General features: G+C 39.5%; 1 protein-coding gene across 1 annotated transcript; it reads left to right on the forward strand.

Annotated features, from left to right (window-relative positions):
- Nucleotides 1-212: 212 nt before the first annotated feature.
- Nucleotides 213-20,951, forward strand: MOSPD1 (motile sperm domain containing 1). Its single transcript, XM_032474642.1, has 6 exons — nucleotides 213-351; nucleotides 10,841-11,094; nucleotides 11,211-11,286; nucleotides 12,715-12,932; nucleotides 17,356-17,517; nucleotides 19,583-20,951. The coding sequence occupies exons 2-6, from the start codon at nucleotides 10,941-10,943 to the stop codon at nucleotides 19,612-19,614; spliced, it is 642 nt and encodes a 213-aa protein (XP_032330533.1). The 5' UTR covers nucleotides 213-351; nucleotides 10,841-10,940; the 3' UTR covers nucleotides 19,615-20,951.
- Nucleotides 20,952-21,257: the final 306 nt, after the last annotated feature.

Below are 21,257 nucleotides of genomic sequence, written 5' to 3' on the forward strand. Positions count from 1 at the left end.
GGAGTCAAGGGTGACTGCCTAACAAGTGCAATGAGAGATGGACCTCTGTAAGAATCTCTAGTCTTCTCAAAGGACGGCAGGAAGGGAGGGGAGGCGCAGGTCAGGGACTGAGAAGGGAGAAACCGAGAGGCCAGGTGGCAGAAAGGAAGCCCCGCCCCCAGCTTCTGCCCCGCCCCCGACTCCACCTCTTCTCTCTCTTCCCACCCACCCCCCAACCGCGGCTCATCCTGGAGGGCGGAGACAGGTGGCATTTGAGTCCTCCGGTATCCCAGCAGGCAGTGCAGCCTAGAGATGCTGACAAAGGACCGGAGGAGCAGTCGCAGCTGCTTTCCAGGAGCTGGTGTTGCCGAGGTGAGAGTCCCCCACCTTCCCGTCACCCACTTCCTCCGACTTCGGGAAGACGTGGAAGTTACGTTGCCGAGAGATCCCGCGGAAAGAATGAGCCATACCTAAACCCCGAGCTTGGCTCTGTGACTGACAGCAGGGCTCCGTGGCGCCAGGATGCGGGTGGGAGGTGGGGGGAAGGCAGGTGGAGTCCTTTCTGCCCCTTCTCTGACTGTCAGTTGCCCCGCCGCCCGCGGATCCCCGCCCCGGGGTCTGGCCGGCCCGGGTGTGTTTCGCTTTTGCCCTGGCGGAGGCAGCCGGCTGGAGATCCTCCCGGTGCCTGCCCAGCAGAGTTCGGTTGCCGGGGGATGCGACTCCAGGGACAACTCTTTGGCGGATGTTTCGAGGAGGGCTGGGGGAGGGAGCTCGACTCCCTGTTCGGGGTGACACCGTCCTCGCCCTTCCTCCTCCTTCCTCCAGCCCAGCCGGTCCCCGCGGCGCAACTGGAAGGAAATCGGTGGGGCTGGAGCGAGGCGTCCCGGGATGGCTGGAGGGCCAGGAAAGTGGGGTGGAGAGGCAGGGAGTGAGAGCAAATGCCTTCTTGAAATAATTGGGCGAGGGGTAAGGGGTACGTGGCCTGTATCCTTCCCTTTCCTGGACCTCCTCACGGATCCTGACGGTTGCACCAGCTGCTCGGCTGTAAACAGGCTCACATGACCGGTTTCACATGGAGCCGGCCGGTGTGGAGACGGGGGCTGGAAAGGCTCCAGTCAGGTGGAGCTGAAGTCCTAGTGTGGACCGTCTGATACTCCCTCCTCAGCCCTCCAGCCCTTCATCAGTGGTCTGTGGTTTCCCCTCTGGGTCCAGTAACTGACATCTGTCCTCTCCGGACTGAAGTAGCATTTCTGCCCCAGTAGAATCGAAGAGAGCTCACTTCGGGGAGCGAGAGGGCAAGTGTTAAGTGACAAAGGTCCTGGATTTATTTTTTTAACCTTTGAGGGAGATAAGAAGAGGACAGAAATCTGAAAAATTAAGTCCTTCGGATCTTGCCTAAAAAGCAGTGCTGTACTTTCGGAATGCATTGCGTTCCTAATGTGAATTCCAAGACAGAAGGGGAAAAGTCTACTTTTCCAGGCACCCATGGGATTTAATATATTCTTGACGATGAAAATCTTGTCCACTTGTTTTCTCTAAGTGCCGGGAAATCTCTGCCTGCAAAATATCATATACAGGATATTGTATAGGGACTGGACACCAACTTTCACATTACACATATATTTGGTATAAAGTAGTGGGACGTTTGGAAAACAGGAAACCAGGCCAAATATCCCTTTCAGATTGTTCACCTCTACATATCCAAACTGGATTCAAGATTAAATGCGTTTCTGAAGCATTTCTAGAACCCTCAAGATAAGATGTTTACTCAAATACCGGGATATTTGAAAATCGAAAATTTTCAAACCTGTTATGATAGATTCCCTTTACATATAAAATATAATTAAATGGGGGGAGGGTATAGCTCAAGTGGTAGAGCACATGGCTTGGCATGCACAAGGTCCTGGGTTCAATCCCCAGTACCTCCTCCAAAAAAATGAATAATAAAACTAATTACCCTCATATATATATATATATATATATATATATATATATATATATATATATATAAAATTAAACGGAATGGACAGTGTTCAGTACAAAGTCATGTTATAGGCAATGATAGAAAATAGAACAAATAGCTTATAAAATAATGCCTGTTTCTCCTCTTAAATTGTCCATGCACATTTTCTTCCCCAATTTTTTATTAAATTTTTTTCTCATGGACCTTTTACATTTAACTAAAATTTCTGAAAAACAGGAAACAATCAAACTGCAAGAAAATCTTCCCAAGCCTCTAATAGCCCAATAAAAAAATTTGCCACTCTTCTTTTATTGTTTTTAAAAAGTTGAAGATGGAAAATAGGAATTTTAAATCTTGTCTAAAACTTAGATTATTAGTGATCTGAATCTTGTTTTACCACCTTGTAGCATTCTGGAGAATCCTGCCCTACGATAAATAGATTAAGTGATTGACTCTCTGAGGCCCTCCATTTCCTCATCTGTATAAGAAAATTTTGTTTTAATCTCTAGAGTCCCTTAAAGCTCTCAGATTCCATAAAATAGTGCAGTTTTTGATTGGGAACAATTCTTGAACAAAATAAGTTGGTCAAATAAGCCAAGATATTGATAGCAACTAAAAGAACATGCAGCAAGTAACAAGAAGTACCCAGAGTCCTAACAGAAATGAGAAGTGCACTCTGCAAAATCCTCATTAGGTAAATTAACCGTATAGAGTGACCTGTTCCTCTCTCTCTGTCCTCTGTATCAGGAAATTGAAGACTGCCTCCACTCAATCCTGCCTCCAAAATTAGAAATAACAATTCCACCTGACTTTCTTGACCTTCAGGGCAAAGTACGAAGTCTGATTCTTTCACTCATTCCAGCTTCTTCCTGAATTAAATGGGCTTTGTGACCAGTGATGAAGTTAGAATAAAAAGAAGGCCCTAGCAGGCTCTCTCCCTGGCAGTCCCTTGGCTAGATGACCAGAACCAATGTCTGGTTTTCAGCTTTTCAGGGTTCAAAATTACATTTTGCCAGCACATCCAGAAATGATCAGTCAGTCTCAGGGATTGAGTCATCCTAACCAAACTCACAAAAGATTTCTGTTAGAATGAAAGCCGGTTCACTCACTGGAAGTGAGAGGTAGATGTGCCAGGCAGACCAGAAGATTCAGGTGCACGCCAGGGCACTCTTTGGTCTTGACACTGGGAACACACAGAGACTGCTCTCGACCTCCCCATTTTCTAGGGTCTGTGTGGACCACTTCTCCTTAAAACACTTAGTGGTTGATACATTTGACAGAATTACAGCTTGCTTTTATAGAAGAACCATTTGGGTCATACCTTTGTGTGGCTGTATCTTAGTCACCTGATTGAACTTGGGCCACCTGCAAAACATCTCTGCAATCTGTTTCCTTCTCCATTCCCACTTCCTTAGTGTTGGCCCTCATCTCTCCATGCCATGTTCATCCAATATTTAATTACTTTTTACTGCAAGTGCTTTGGAGTTGGGTGCTGTGCTTGAATGGTCAGTGGCAACCGGTTTCCTCCTTCAGGTCATATCCCGTCAGAACCCTGCTTCCAGCCGTGTGGATGTTTCCTGCTGCCTGCGGCAGCGGCAAAGCAGCATGTGCATCAGAATCACCTGGAGGGCTTATTACAACACGGATGGCTGGGCCCCAACCCCAGAATTTCTGATTCAGTAGGTCCAGGGTGGGACCCAAGAATTTGCATTTCTAGCAAGTTTCCAGGTGAAGCTGCTGCTGGTGGTCTGGTACCACATCTTGAGAAACAGTGGCATCCAGAATCAAGTCTAAACCCCGCAAACTTGCCTTACAGGACTTTTCACCATCTGCCTCTAGCTTACCTTTCCAGCCTTATCTCTTGCCACCGCCTCCCATACTGCTGTTTTTAAACCATATGCAGTGCCAAAGCTCATTTTAAGAGTCTTTCGTGTCTCCACTCATCCTCTTCCTTGGAATTCGGCCCCTCTCCCTCCACTCCTACTGCAAACCCCCATTTAAGGCAGATTGTCACTTTCTTTATGCTCCCAGAGCTGTTTTGCAGCTACCAGCATTTTAACACATGTCACGTCACATCCTAATTACTGTCTATATCCGTTTTTCCTGCCAGACTGAGTTTTTGGAGGGCTGAAGCCATGGTGTTATCTTTTCTCCATATTCCTTAGCACAGTGGCTGGTATATAATAAGTGCCCAGTAAATGTTGAAGTAATTTGTGATTCTAACACTTCTGAGAGTGCTGTATATAGCAAATTAATATAACGAATTAATATGGACTTGGCTTTGAGAATTGCACATACATCTTGAAATAACTGGAGACAGATTGGGATATTGTAAAACAAAGGTTAGAAATAACTAGTTTGAAAGAGATTTTTAAAAAGACATGACTGGAGGGCACCCTTATTTCTTTTAAATCTTAAAACGTACACTGCTCAACTTTTACATCTTAAATATGTAATAGCCTGTCACTACATATCATGGAAAGCAGCCAGTCCCATTATTAAGATATCAAATTATACAAAAAAATCTTAGAAACCGTATAAAAACAAAATTGCCTAATACTGAGCAGTGAACTACTTAAAAATATAAAGTGAAGATTACAACATCACTTGTGAAAGAGTTGACTTTAGGAACATACCAGCCGTTAAAAATCCTAATAGATGAAACTGGAAACTCAGAGATGAAGAGAGCTGAGTTTATGAAATGGGAAGGAAAGAGAAGTTTTAATACTAGTGAGAGTAAAGCAAAAGAACATAATTGCTCTTAACTGTTTAGTATTCAACTGTTAGGCCATTGGCAAGGGCTGCACCAAGTATGGAGGAAAGAGATAGCCCCTGTGCCCAGATAAAAGGGAGCTGGCCTGCTAGTGGAGCTGGGAACCCTAATCAGTGAATGCAAGAGCCAGGAACAGAGGGTTAGTAGCTGGTGCGCTGTGGCCAAGCAGATGGGTCACTGGTTTCCTGGGAAGTCTGTACTTTGAATCATCCTTAACTATTTCAAACTTTGAGCCACTTCGGTACAGGAGTCCACAAGGATCACTTATTTCATTTGATTTTTCTTGCAGCCTCCTCTTCCCCAAAAAAGGCAGTGGGGAGGGCGAGTGACTGTAGGCTTTGAAAGTGGTTTCTGTGCTCTTTGTCTCCAAGGTTTGAATTTATGAGGGTAAAAGGTATTGAAACTCCCCCGTTTATCTCAGACTCTTCTCTTCCCCTTCCCTTGGTCCATCCAAAGTGAGGGAGACAGAGAAAATGATCCCACTTTGGGGTACTGGTCTCCCTAGACTGAGGGTGGAAAGTGTGGGTGAGGGTTTCAGTGTGTTGAGGTTTTTTTTCTGGTGGGAGAGAAGTTTGCAAACTGGTCACAAGGTGGTGTGCACACATAAGGTTTTCTTTCAGATTGCACTCGTTGCATTGCTGGGCTCGGGGGACGGAGGAAAAGGATGAGGCGGTTTCCTTTTCCTCTGTCCACCGGCTCCCAGCTCTACTGTCAGATTTCTAAACACCGCTGGCCCAGTTGGGCACTGAGGGGGCAGGAAGATGATGAGAGGGGAGTGGGGGGGGGGCGAGAGGAGGGGAGAAGCAGCTGGGGGTGCTGATTCCCTCTGTTCTCCTCTTACCCCACCCACGGCAAGCAGCCACCATAGATTTACTGTTCCCTAAGTGATAAAACCATTGCTTGCCTGTCTTGTGGATGAAGGGTGTTCAGCTCTGGGGAAGGGGCTGTCCCTCAGTGGAGGAGACAGTTAGTAGTGGACACCTGTAGGGTAACTGCTTAAGTTCAGCATCTTCTCTAAGTGCCTAACACCGAGCTTGAGTCTATTCAGATGCAAAAAAAAAAAAACAAAAAACCCCACAGAAAAACAATATGGCATTATGCCTGAAATCTGGGGAGTCCCTATGAAATCCCTATGAAACGAACATCAGAATATTCACTCTATCCGGCAAGCACATTAAAAAATAATGTAATAAAATTTGTAAAATCTACGTAGATCAGAGTAATAGAAGGCCACAAAGAGGGGACATTTGAACTAGGCTTTGAAGGATGAGTAAAATTTGGGCATGCAGCGAGGAAGAATACAATAAAGCTTGGTTATTGTTGCCCTAATGAATAGTTACTGGCAGCCATTGCTGTTCTTTCATAATCAGGAATAGAAAGTGTGTGCAACTCAGCCAGTGAAATCATCTCTCATTTTTTTCCTTGATGAAACTGAAAAGGAAACACAGGCTTCAAGACTTGAATTTTGGATAACCCTTTGAGAACTCTTCTCTTCTGGAAAAGCGGGGGACTTTTCTAGAGACGAGGCCACGTGTGGCCATCACCATCAGGGAGGCAGGACTTCTGAACTAGACACAGGGGAGATGATTACTATCTAGGGAAATGAATCTGGAGACCAGCGTGCTGCCTCCAGTACCCTGTGCAGCCTTGGGTAAGACCCTTACCCACCCTGGGCCTGCTTTCCTCGTTGGTAAAAGGATGAGGGTTAGGAGCTGACTTCCTCTGTGTGTGCTTTGACTTTTGGAAAGTGACCTCATTAACTGATTTGCAGTAAGGTTTTACCAGCTTAGTACACAATCTCTCCCCAGAATTTTTGCACTTTATCATTTTGCAATATTGACCAGAGCAAAGAGAAAGTGTTAGTCTCTGAAAACTATCAATTAAAGGCAGGTGTCGCGCTTCATTATGTTTGCTGGCAGAGTCTCTAATATTGCACTGGTGTCCTGGTGGTAATTCCTCCCCAGTTTCCACTGGTTGGAGTTTAGGAGGCCATTTATATCTCAGTCAAGGTAAGTGAGAAATGGGAACAGAGATCTGAAAAGAAATAATAAACTGCTCAAAAATGATTAAATATTTTTTTAACTGTGACCAGGGATAGATAGCCTATTCACAAATCATGGGAAAATATTCAGCTCGTAAAGAGAAAGCTTCAAAATTAAAAGAATTTCTACTAAGCCATTATTTAAAGCTAGTAAAAATTCTACTCTGACCTGTGCCAACTAACTTCTTGAGGTTAGAACCAAGAGTTTAGCATTTGTTCTGTATGTTTGATTTTGACTCCCCAGCCAGATTTACAAACCATTTCATATTCCTTTATAACAAAATTTTACATTTTCCCAAGTCTGCAAGTCATCTTAAGTAAATCTTGGTTTTTCTCCTTGTAATGAGTTTATGTGGCGTGTAAAGTTATTTTAAATAATTAAAATCATTTTATTTAACACATAGTTTAAAGTTTTCAATGTTATTAAAAGATTATAAATTGGAAAATGCAATTAACATTTTTTCCACACGTTGTTTCTAAATTCCTTCTTATGTTTCAAAATAGGGACCTTTTTCAAATTAGGCTCTAGTAGAGATGTTGTTTGATTCAACTTTTTTTGTTTTTTACTTTTGAATTAGGTATTCATGGGGTTCAGAATTCAAAAGAGATAAAAGGGTATCCAGAGGAAACTTCCCTCCCACCCCTGTCCCCAACCATTCAGTTTGTCTCTTCAGGGGCAGCCCAGGCTGTCCTTCCAAAGATATTTTAGCCATACTCAGGAAAATAGGTTTACATATTCTTTGATCTCCCTTTTCCATGCAAATGGGAGCATTCACTACACTCTGAATTGCACCTCGCTTTTCTCACCTATCACTTCATTTGAAGGTCAGTCCATATCCACCCCATACAGAGAGCGTCCTCTTTCTTCGTGATAGACAGCAGGTATCCCAATGAATGGCTGTCTCATACTTTATGTACTGAATCCCCTATTAATGGCCAGTTGGGCTGTTTCCAATCTTTTGCAATTGACAACGACAACAACTAGCTCGCACTGCGTGCCAAGCTTCATTCTGTGTGCTTCACATAAATTATTTTATTTAATCCCCAGTGCTGCAAAAAAAAAAAAAAAAAAAAACCAACCCTTTCACATACATGATTTCACACAAGGGAATATTTATGCCTGAAAAATTCTTAGAAGTAGAATCTCTTGATCTGAGGGTTACGTGCATTTAATTTTGGCAGGTAGAGCGGATTTACATTTACATGCCCGCCAGCAATATAAGAACATGCCTGATGGCTCCCACCGTGTGCTATCAAACTTTTTGATTTTTGCCAACCTGACAGGTAGAAACATGTATTTCAGTATAGCTTTAGTTTGTATCTCTTGAGTGAGTTACACATCCTTTTGTAAGTTTGAAAACAGGTTGTATGTCCTTTTCTGTAAAATATTATAGTGTTTGCTCATTTGTATATTGAGCTGTCTTTTTTAAATGATTTGCAGGTCCTCTCTATATATAGTAGGATGATTAGACATTGCCTATGATATGAATTGAAAATGTTCTTTTGGCTTTACTTTAAACTTTAAAGTTTTTTTTTTTGCCATGCAGAATTTTAAACGTTTTTACATAGCTGAATTTATTAATATTTTTTAGTTTCTAGTTGTTAGGAAGCCTAAGATTATTTTTTAAAAAATTTCCTGTGGTTTCTAATGTTTTTATGGTTTTTTTTTTTACATTTAAACTTTGATCCATTTGGAATTTAATATAATAAAATTTTGGAATTTTATACAGAGTGAGGGATAAATTCAACTTTTTTTTCTAGATGGATATCTAGTTTTACCAATATTTATTGACTAAACTATCTTCCACAAATGAGAGATGCCACCTTTTATCATAAGCTAAGTTCTCACCCTAACAGAGTTCCAGAGGAAGATGTGTTGAGTGTTATTTAATCAGATGCTTTTCAGGATAATCTTAGTTTTATTTTATTGAAATAGACAGGTAGGTAGGGTAGAAAGAATACTGGATTAGGAGAGGCTGCTGGCAATTCCTCTCCGTCTGTTCTCTTCCTAATTTAATGATAACAACAAACATGTAGAACATTGCCTAGCCTATAATAAGTGCTAAAGGCTTTCCATATGGCAATTCATTCAGTACATGTAATCAAAAAGTTCATAGTCGGTTATGAATTTAAAAATGTAAAATATTATTACTAATAAAAATGTTGGTCGGCTCTTTCAGCTTAGTCAAAAACAAAACAAAACAAAACAAAACCCAACCAACCAACTTGCTCTAAGGTATATGAATAGAAAGTGCCATCTGGGACAGCCCGGGGACCACGACCTTAACCTTCATATTTCTGTGTCCTCACTAATGCTGATCCCTAGGGCTGAACGCCCCCCCTTCTCCCCCCAACACAGAAGCGTGTGCCCTTCTTTTCTTTAGGGACCACCCAAGTGTTCTCTCCGGGCCTCTCTTCCGGGTGGAATTATTCATGCAGTCATCTAATTCCCTGGCACTTCATACACAATGGTATGCATTATAATAAATATTTATTTTGTCTCCTCAATTAGACTTGAATTTCTTGAGGGCAGAGTTTCTTGAGAACAGGGCCTGTGCATTATTCATTTTTGTATATTGGTACAGCTCCTGGCCTAGTTCCTGGCCTGTGAAGAGGTGTTCAGCTGAGGGAAAAGAATAAAAATTTGCACACATGATTATACATTATCCTATTTGATAAAAGTTGGAAAGGCCTCCATCAGAATCCGAGCCCCAACAGCTGGTAAACCCAAACAATTTAATCATTTGTTCCATTTTTCTTTGCTGATATGAGAACCTGAGTGCAAGTGGTGTATGGCTGATTTGAAAGGTGTGATCTACACGGTGAAAATTAAACATTTTCTGTGACTGTATATTTTAGCTTTCACATTTTATTTTAAAAAGCCACAGTTGGGGTGCTAGTTAAATAAGAATGTTGTTGATCAAAATTAGATTAGGAAATAAATCCAGAAACATTACTTATCAGACAGTCAGACTTCTGCCAGCTACAACTTTCTGGAACATATTCAAGAACCTAGAAGGAATCCAAAAAGGCCTCTGAAACTGGAAGAAAATAGCTCTCACAAAGCCTGTGTACTTGACGTAGGAGGGGAGTCACGGTGGCACTCACATGCCAAGGCCTGCTTACTGGCTTTGAATTTTCACAGAAAACTCTAAGGACTGCTTAGAAAGTTTGGATGTTCAGCTTCTTTTCAAGACATTTTTGCTTGTCTTTAGGTTTCAGTACAAAGAAGATTAAAAGAATTCTCCCACCCGTGCTGCCAAAAGGCACTAACTAAAGCATTGTTGAAATGAGTGTAAAAGTGAATCTCAGGTTTTTCCTTGGAAATCACAGAAGCTTACTTTGTTTTATATTTTTTCATCTTTAAGAATTCTGATTGACTCATATCAAATCCATTGTGGCCATACTTAATTTATTTTTTAATTTTTTTATAAATACATACGTTCACATTCTATTTGCCTGCTACCAATCAACCTTGATATTTTAATGGTCTGGAATGGGTTTCCTGGAGCAGAATGTTCAGATGCAGCACGGGGCCTGTAGAGAAATCATCGCTCAGACAACCACCGATCTTCACTTTTGTCCTGGAGCCCCTGTGCTGTGAGTTGCGGGGCGGGTGGGCTCCCATCTCTGGGACTATCCTGCCTCCCCCGCTAGCTGTCCACTCCTGAAGGGCAAAGGCCCCTTTGGCACCCACTGTGTCCCCCCACAATGCCTGGCCAGGCCATGCTACACAAGTCTATTTTTTTTTTTAACCTGAGGTTTTAAAAGAATGATAATCCCTTTGATCTCAGCTCTTTGAAGGTGATTACTTTTGAGTAGAAAAACTTTATTCCTGTATTCAGGTATTTATGTAATTTATCATAGGTTGATATCCTGAATGTGAAAGGAACAGGTGCAGATTTCTTTGCAGAGTTTGGTAAAAGCTGTGTAAGGAAGCCAAGAGGAAGAGTCAAAAGGCATGTTTAAATGATTTGGGGACTATTTTGATGCATGCTGATCATGCCTTTCGTGGCGGGATGATAGCTCGCTCATGTCATAAAAACAGGTATCACTCAGCTTTCTTTCTCTCTTCTCTTTCTAGTTGCCAAAATGCTTTGGAGTTTTTAACTGACTTTAAGAAAAGTCCGAAATAGATTTGAAACTGTCAAAACAGAAGCTGCAGCAAGGGGGATTCAGTGCCAATGCATCAACAAAAAAGACAGCCAGAGTTAGTGGAAGGAAATCTTCCGGTGTTTGTATTTCCCACGGAGCTAATATTTTATGCAGATGACCAGTCAACACATAAGCAAGTGTTGACTCTGTATAATCCCTATGAGTTTGCCTTAAAGTTCAAAGGTGAGTCTCCTAGGTCTCTTTTATGGATTTTAAGCACTCCCTACTAATTTTTTACTTGTAGAAACTAATTTAAAAAAAAAAAACCCACTAATGGCCATTGTGACTTTTTCTTTCAGTTTTGTGTACTACTCCAAATAAGTATGTTGTCGTTGATGCTGCAGGTGCAGTAAAGCCTCAGTGTTGTGTGGATATGTAAGTCAAAATCAATTCCTGGTAACATGTTTTAAGTGTGTTAATATTTATGTGTTTAACTTGAAAAAACATCTTTTCTGGAACCTGCTCCCACGTAGGCATTAATTATATTGTGCATTTTGGCTGGAAGTTTAAGTCTATCAACATTCTTTTTAAGAAGTTTCTAAGAAATTCTAAACAGGTTGGCCAAATAATAATTTGGAGCTGATGTGTATGATATAATTTCCACGAACATTTCCTCATTGTTGTGCTTTTAGTCATAGCAGGGACATTTATGGAGGTAAAGTTCTAACACTCCTTTAAATTTCTCTAGCTATATATAATAGGGAATTAGCCTTCTTTGGAACATCCTGGTGTTAGAGTGACATTTGGGAAGCTAATACTATGCTCTCAGAACATTGGTAATATAAATTCATCTAAAATGATTCAGCTAATAAGCCCGGAAGTTAACCTGTACAAACAGGAAGCAAGTGTGTAACTACTCATCTGTGAAAGGTTATCTGAGCTCTTCCAGATAATTTTGTCTTAGAGTGTCAGATAAATGTTTGTTCAAGCTGTTCATATTTAATTTTCACTTTAGAACTAGTGGTGACCAGATGGATCCACTGACTAGCCCTTAATTTAAGCTACCAAGTAAACTGTGTTTGTTTAAATCTTCCATGAGGATGAGAGCAGAAGTCTTTTCTTTTGCGTACGTTTTCATCATCTCAAAGCTATAAAACAATGTATCTTTGAGGACGTGGTTTTGCACATTTCTTTTGACTTTCATTCAGTACACAATAAGCGAGGACTATGCCAAAGAAATACAGTCTCTTGCCAAATAAGTGTGCTACCTTTGACCTGTTTTGTGTTCTCTGTTAAGAACGAAGTAAAATAAATGGCATTGCAGATAACTTTCATAAAAATTAAAGTGCTTTATACTCTTCAGAGAAATACAGAAATGTATTGTTAGCTTTCTGTTGCATTACTCTTACTGGGTCAACTACTTACTCAATTGTTTATTTTTACCTGTGTGCATAGATTTCAATTTTAAGTCTAGGGTGAGGTTTGTTACTTAAACAATAAAGAAGTGGCAATAGAAATGTATAACACTTTTGTGGGGAAGAAACAATGTCATATATCCTATTTAGTGACTATTACTGCACACAGATATCCAGGAAAAAATGTCATTGCTAAAAGGAATTTTCCTTACCTGTCAGTCTTTTAATTAAGACTTTTATTCATCAAATATTTCAGAATTACCCCATTTCTTTTCGGGTTATACTGTGAGTTTTTAAAAAGCATCATCAGCAAATTTCTGTATTTGAGTATTTGCTTATAGTCAGTTCATACATACGAAATCTCTTACTGTTTAAAATCTCTTGCTGAATTCTGTTTGACAGGCCTCCAGAAACCTAAACAGCATTTGTTATTTTTTAATGTTTTCAGTGTGATTCGCCATAGAGATGTTCGATCCTGTCACTATGGTGTAATAGACAAATTCCGCCTCCAAGTTTCCGAGCAAAGCCAAAGGAAGGCTTTAGGAAGGAAAGAGGTTGTGGCTACTCTTCTCCCATCGGCAAAAGAACAACAAAAGGAAGAAGAGGAAAAAAGAATAAAGGAACACTTAACTGAAAGTTTATTTTTTGAGCAGTCATTTCAACCAGGTAGTTTGGATTGTTTTTAAAGCTCTTTTGAGGTCTTACACATTTCTTAACTTTAAAGTAAACAGGGAGCAAAGAATTACTTGAACAATCATCTGCCACTTTAAACCTAGTCAACTACTTCAAAAGTGGACCTAGAGATCGGGCACCTAAACTCGAACAAGAAGCCTAGAACTGGCCTTTCAGAGAAAAGAATGCCTCTCCCCAGATGAGGCTGTAAGGAGAGGGCAACTGTTACCATCGCCTTTTAAGTCTATAAAACCTGAGAAAGCAAGCACTGTACTTTATAATGCTAGCGCAACCTGGCAATTCTACACTTTTGTTTCTGTGACTTTCCTATATCCTTTCTCATTTAATTAATTCAAAGAAGGAGAGAGATTGTGTTTGGCAATAGGCCAAGCTTGGTGCACTGTTCATATTATTTTGAAAAAAAAATCTCATTAAAGTTGAAGTTAATTAAACTAAGTAGATTATAATATCCCCTGTGGGCTATTAATTGAATCCCTCTCCATTCCTCATTTCCTTCCAGCTTAGATATTCAGGAGTGTTATGATATATTCTTTCAACATTGACACTATCCTCATATTCAACTCTTTGGACGTCATTCCCCTCCCTCTTCACTTCTCATTATCTCCCTCCAACCCTATTATAAGGGGAGGAAGATAAAATTTTCCAGAGAAAAGCATGGAAACTTTTTGATAGTGATATATGAATGCGATAGCAGCTGTCCTTGAAATTGCAACATTATATGTGAGGGATTAAAAACCACCTACTTGTCATTACATTAACTCAATAGATCCGTATCAGTTTGTTCAACTTAGAATGTTTATTTCGACAAGACAGGGAGTGATGCCTCTTTGATTTACTATAGCCGAGTGGCTCCTCAGTTCATGTAGGGGAGGGAGTGCCCAGATTTTCTGGCGATACCAAGACTAGGAACTAGGTAGTAGCTAGTAGATTGTTTTCTTCTCGGCAACTATTATTAACTGACAGGACCAGTTTTTCATGTTTTCAAGCTGAAAGAGAATCTCTGTCAAATGTCACTTTGATGTCCAATCAATATTGTGAAGTTGACTTATAAATAGCTGTGAAATGCCAGATTCCTGTTTTAAAATGACTCCTGTCAAACAAGAAAGGCCATTTGAGTATTTGGTTTTTGGTGTTAACTTTGTAATTTAAAGTAAAGTGGTCATTGGAGACCGTGTTTGTATTTAACGGACTGGTTTAATGGCCAAGAATAATAAGGGTTAAAAGTTTAGTGTTTTATATTATATATTTTCTTTTATTTTTAAATTGTTTAGCATTCAAGTGAAAATCATCCTAAAAGGCTAAATAATTACAAATGTATATTAATTGAGCATTTTATTCTTATTTTCTTTTTATAATGAACCCTTGTATCTGAAGTACATTAGGGAATTCTTCTAATTGTAAAATTGGAGTAGGTAGACGAATAAGGATAGGTGATTTGGGGATAGCCCATGGTGGTCTCTGTTTTGAAAAGAAAACCCACCTCTCTAAGCCATCCTCGTCAGGAAGTTCAGTGGAGGCAGGCACCTGATTTGTCTTGTTCATCATTACATCCTCGGCACCCAGCAGTGTGCCTGGCATGGAGCAGTTACCCAGGAAACGTGTGCCCCAGCCTCCCTAGGAAGGCTGGGCTTCTCACCTGGTAGGGGCTGTTGGATTGGTTGTGCCTTACAGGGTTTCCACGGCTACTTCTGCTCTCTAGAGCGAGGGCGATACCACAGTCTCTGCCAGTAAGTCCCATTTGTGGGTAGTTACCCCACTGCTTCTGACAATATGGCAGGAAATTGAGTAAAGGAATAAGGTCTAACAGTCTATGCTGACAAAGTGATATGTTTAGTGAATTAGCAGTAACTCATGTGTAGTCCCCAGTATGTAGGAGTCTAAGGCTTTTCATTAAGTTTCTCTGAAATAAAACGTTGAAGCAAATCGAGAGTGTTCTCAGGGAGGTTTTGAAATGTCATTATTAAAAAAAAAGAAAAGAAATGTCATTATTTTTGCACGTCTTCAGCTTTAGAAAATGTTTTTTAGATATGTTACAGACACAGCGTTGTGAGGCTCCCTCTGTGAGTTTAGCTGGAAAATGGTTGGAGCTGTATCGTGAGAGATTCGGATTTTAAAATGTGGTGAAAGGCAGTAAAAATGAGAAATTTCTTCTCAAGTTTATGTATTGTATAAAAGACATGTAGCAGTAACTGCACCTATATTCCCCCACACTTAACAAATCTGCTTCTATGTGTTCGATGTTACTTTCTAGACCTTGTCTATGCACATAAATGCAATTTTATATATACATTTTAAGAGACAGCCACAAAGCATCCTTGCACAAAATACCAAAGCCCAGGTTATGAAAAAGGTGTTTTAAAAAGATGCAGCTGAATCTTAGTGGGTTTGTGTTAATTACATTACTAATGAATGGCTCTGTCTGTGCCAGGTTTGAGCCACTGCCCTCTGGCTGAAGAAAATTATGCTCTTTATTATTGTTTATAATAATAAAGAATTGAAAATGATCTGAAAGCCCATCAATGGGGATTGATTAAATTATGAATATTCATCAGATGGAATGTCAGGCAGACATTTACAAGGATTTGATAGAATGGTAATTATAAATTGACATAGAAAGAGGTTCAAATATATTTCCAAGTGAGAAGAAAAAGGTTACAGAACAGTATGTATAATATGGTCTCATTTATGTAAAAAATTATTTTACATGTTTATGTGGGTATTTATAAAATATAGACCAAGGATCTATGCCAAAGGTTTATACCAAGCTGTAAACAGTGTTATCTCTAGAAGGATGAGATTACGTAGGAACCTTTATGTTTTCTACATCTCTAAAATTTTTACAACCCTGTAGTATCAGAAAAACTTTCCACTTTGAAAAATGTCAAGCATTTATGTGAATGTTTTGGGGATTTCTGTAAATAGTAAAAAAAAAATAGTAAAAATTCCTTAAAATTATCTTTACTGTGGGTTTGCATCGAAGAGTGTAGTTGTCCTAAATATTTGCCTTCAAAACTTACCTTTGCACCAAATATAAAAGTACTACATTCATTAACAAAAGTAAGACTTCTTTTTAGGTGTTTATGCCATTGTTTCATCTCAAGCAATAATCACTATAGAATTTGGATTTGTTTTCACCTATCTGGCTTTGGTGAGGCTCAATTAAATTTCACACAACAGCTAAGTTATTAATAGTTGAGAAAAGCTGCATTTAATAATAAAATGAACAGCGTTATTTCATCAATAAAACACCAAGATTGTGTTGCTGTTGGCTGTTCCTTTTAATGAAAGGAAGGGTAGTGGGAAAAGCCCACCAGATGACAGAAAATGCTGTTGGGTTTCTTAAAAATATGGGTATGAGTATTGTACACTTACAGCCAGAACTGTAGAAGAGCAGGCCTGGTAATAAATGTTTCGTAAATTGTATTTTATTGTGGTAAGAACACAACATGAGATCTACTCTTTTAACAAATTTTTTTAATGTAAAATAGAGTATCATTGAGTTGCACACTGTTGGACAGCTGAGCTCTAGAATGTATGCATCTTGCATAATAGAGATTTTATGCCCATCAGTTAGCAACGCAGCCTCTGGCAACCACGATTCTGCTTTCTGATTCTATGAGTTTGACGATTTTAGGTTCCCCATAGAAGCGGCATCATGTAGTGTTTGTCCTTCTGCAGCTGATTTATTTCATTTAGCATAATATTTGCCAGATATTGTTTCTGCTGCTTTTTTACTTTTATGCTGGAACTAGGGGTAGAGCAGAGGGCAAGAATTTTCTGAGGCACCTCTAGTAATATTAAAGTAGTCCCTTTTTGGTGCCTTAGTTTCAAAAATGGTAGCATCATGGTGCACCTATTAGGACCAAACCTGTCTCAACACCTACATAGGATACTCCCAGAAGGTAGTGGGGCTTTACTGCAAGTGGGCTCCAAAATGGACCACACACGAGCAGTGAACTGAGGTATGGGCAGAAAATGCCAGAAGTTCCATTTCTAGCTATTTTTAGCTCATTCTCTTAAAATTCTATTTGTCTGTTTTATACTAAACCTAATCGTACCATTCTTAGGCTTGTAACTGATAAACATACCCAGATGAGTCAAGCTGGAACATCCCACGGGTTCCAGTGGGGAAGGGGGGAAAGGATGATGGCCGCTTTCTCCTCTGTGGGGACTCACGACCTCACAGTGCCGCTTCAACACTCCATCTTGTAACGACTCAGAAGTGATGGGCTTCCAGATAAGTCCAGCAGATAAGGCCCCATGGAATGGAAATGAGGGGGAAAGGGGCAGAGAAATTAGACAAAACCAAGACCCTGGCGAGTGGTGGCCAGACTGAAGGAACTTTTGTTTGAAGTTGTTTTTAGGAACAGGCTCAGGGATTTTTGTCTTTTGACAGAAAACAGAACTGCCTCCTCAGGACCTAGTTTACTGACTGTCTTCCTGGGAGTGGTGTGCATTGCGGCTCTGATGCTTCCCACGCTGGGGGATGTGGAATCGCTGGTGCCTCTCTACCTCCACTTAAGTGTGAATCAAAAATTAGTAGCTGCTTATATCTTAGGTAAGTGTTTAAAAGGTGCATCTGGGGCATACGTGTAGGCAGGTTCTTTTTCTTGAAAAGAACAATACATTGTTCCTTTATTTCATGATTTCTTCAAAAAATCTCTTCTGGACAAAATTGTGTCCTAAATACTTGCAATATACATCTGTAAAAACATGGAAGTTGTGGAAACAGCAACATTAAACTCAGTAAGCCAAGGATTCCTAACATGAATCAAGGCCCAGAATCTTTAAATGGCTTGCCCAAAGACTATTGATTACAATTAACTTTCTTTTTAAAATTTAAAAAAAAATTTAATACAATCTTTAAAGGTTACTTTCCACCTAGAGTTATTACAAAATACTGGCTCTATTCCCCGTGTTGTACAATACATCCTTGTAGCCTGCCTTATACCCAATAGTTTGTACCTCCCCTCCCCTGCCCCTACGCTGCCTCTCCCTGTGTGGGCAGTTTTTATGGTCTGGAGATGGTAGTGGTGGTCTTATGTGGGTATGAGGTGATGGTGGTGGCTTGATTTTTTTTTATCTAAAAGATTGCTTCAAAAGCATGTTGATGTAAAGTGCATTTTAAGATTTAATTTTTGGCTCACATTTAGTTCTTTTCAGCTTATTTATCTAGTACCTAATACTATATTTATTCAATTATTTTCCTTTTGCTGATTTACAATGGCGTAAAACATGTATAACATGTAAAATCCATATATTCCATGGTACAGCACTTCTCCTTCTAGGAACTGATCCTAGAGAAACAGACAAAGTGCATACAGTGATAAACATGGACAGTGCAGCCTTGTTTAATATTGTGACCCTTTCTCTTTAAATCAGTTCCCTCGTTTTCCTGTTAAATCATTCTTTCAGTCATCCTGGCTTGGCATCTTACAGTTAATTAGTTCAACTGAGCAAACATGTATTCAGTACCTATCACATGTCAAGTAGGAGGGTTCTTTCCTCATCGTCTCCTCTCACCTCTTCTGAGATGCCAGCTCTTTTTTATATTCTCTCAGAATTCCTTGGTATGCTCTCTTTTTTAAATTATAAAATTGTCTTCTAAATTGTCTCCCTGACTTCTGTTTGTGTCCCTTCTCTTCCTATTCTCCCCCTTTACCACCCCCCATTATTCCTCCCCCAAACCATCCATCACAGTGCCGACAGGTTGATTTCCATCCTGTGTCAGTTTCACCACCAGTACTCCCTACTTAAAAACCTTCAGTAATTCCCCATAATCCACAGAATGAAGTATAACTCCATAGTTCGGCATTTAAGACTCTGAGTCCTCCTTGAGCTCATCTTGTCTAGCTGCTTCCCTGGAGAAATCCCTGATTAGAGCCCATTATTTATTGAGCCCCAAAAAGCTCATCTGGAGCCCTGGTCCTAACTTTATGCCCTGGCTCTTGCCATTCCCTCACCTGAAATGCCTGCCCATCTCATCGTTCTATATCTCTCCTGTCTATCTTTTAGGCTTATTCTAGCTTTACCATTTGGGGCATCTTCTCTGACTGCCCCAGTCCTATGTGATTATTTTCCTTCTCTACTTTATTTCACTCACTTTTTTTTTTACCACTCATTTAGGACTGAGTACGTTCTTATATTATAAATTTTTTATGGTATGTGTGGAGTCTCTTCAGAAGACACCAGCCAAGCAAGAATACTATGCTTCTGTCTCTTTGTGGCCCTAGGACCCTGCGATACGAGTAGGCTCACATTGTTTTTGTTGATGAAGTTTCCTGACACTGGCTGGCTTTCCTGACACTTTAAAATGACATGTCTGTTGTTATTATTACAGCTGATGCAACTGGATAAAGTGGGAGGTATATTTAATGGTTAAAAAATTAGCTATGGCCAGACATTAGTGATTTCATTAAATCTATCCAGTGACTGCCTATTGCTGTAAATTGGATTTCTTCTGTATCGTATCAACTAAATTCAAATTGACTCTGAGTTCTTGGTTGAGTGCCTGCCTATGTGCTGTATTTTATTTGCTCATTGAGGTCTAAACAATTATTTATTGAATGGAGGATTTTGTAAAATGCATGTTTTTAACCGTTCTCCCTTTTTTTTACTTTCAGGTCTTATCACAATGGCTATACTTAGAACATGAGCAAGGAATTCAGTTGGCTTCTGAAGTAAATTTATCTTGAAAATATGAATGTAGACTGCCTTTTATCTCTATTTCACTCCATTAACGTGGTACAAACTATTGAATGATTTACAATAATTGTAAATGTATAATATATATTTAAAATTACTCTATAATTTTATTCCAAGGACTCCAACACATTATGGTACAGACAGCAAGGATGCTTCTGAGTGACACTTAGGAAATTATTTGAAGAAATTCTTTTTATATCTAAGTCCACTGTGCAAAGGACTTTAATTAAGACATTTGTTATTTTCTCATCTTTTTTCTAATTCACTTTGATTGTTGAGGTCATGTGTCCCTCAAAGTTAAAGGCCTAAAAGAGCAAACTGACCAGCCTAAAAATAAAATTACATTTCCTAGCTGTGAACATCAATGTTACGATGTAAATTATATCTTGTCCTCTATCATTATAAACAGTTGCCATGGTGTTTCTAAAATAAGAGTTTTACAGTTAACATGTAGAAGGCAAAAAAAAAAAAAAAGCCTAAAGTACTGACAGCTCATGCTTATCTGAGGGTCTCACAGAAGACAAGACATGTTTAATTTATCTGGTGAATTACAGAATAGGTTGTAGTCCAACCACCAAGAAGTAGGGTGACCATTCAGTTTGGTCTAAGAATTCTAAAGGAAGGTAGGCGTTTGTTTAGTTGGTTGGCACACCCTGGCTTTATCTCTGGATAACGCTTTATGTTAATAGGAGGAAAGAATCACTTTACCTTTTCTCATCAGTCCTTTACCTGACTGTGACGAGACCAGATTGGGACTACCAGTGCCAGGTGGTTTATGTGAAGATGATTTTTCACCTTTAAACTCTAAGCCAAGTATAAAAACTCCTCAATATCTATGTCGATTTTATATCAGCCACTAAGACATTTTTTAAGTTTGTATTTATTACTAAAATAACTTTACCAAAAAAAGTCCCTGAAGCACAACTATTTACATTTCTTTATAGCCTCTTCTGATCTCTAACGTATATATGCAGTTTTAACTATTATTGTTATAGTAACTGATCTTTTGACTTAGGATTTTTATCTGAGAGCACAATGCATTAAGAGTCTCTTGAAAATCATCTTTCAGATCTTTTTACAGAATGAACTTATGCACTGCTACTGTAGTATTCTCCAGGAATATACGTAAACACAAGATGTATGTCTGAGGTTGGTTTTTGTAGGAAATAGTACTTTGCTTCTAAAGTGAAAGCTTTTACGTATACTCTTTCATAGAAAATCCTTATTGTTTAACCATTTGGGGAGCATAAATCATTAAATGGATCATTGTGTAATGACTGAAAAGCACATAAATGTAATCTATTTTGAACTTTGTAAAAAAAAAAAAACCTTGTGTTTGGAGGCTATCCTTTTTGTTTCTCTGTCCTTCTCAAGTCCTCTGTGTGTGTGTGTGTGTGTGCGTGCGTGCGTGCGTGTGTGTGTGTGTGAAATAACACATTGTAAAGAACAGAAATTACTTTAAAAAATAAAAAGAAAATGGAGACCTACGTTTCACATTGATTTACATATTTCCTTTGGGTATACCTCTGAGGAACTCCAAGTTTTAGTCCCCTGTTTCCTACAGCTGTCTCCTATTCCTGTGAGTTAAAGAGC

Source organism: Camelus ferus, chromosome X, assembly GCF_009834535.1.
Source record: "Camelus ferus isolate YT-003-E chromosome X, BCGSAC_Cfer_1.0, whole genome shotgun sequence".
NCBI lineage: Eukaryota > Metazoa > Chordata > Mammalia > Artiodactyla > Camelidae > Camelus > Camelus ferus.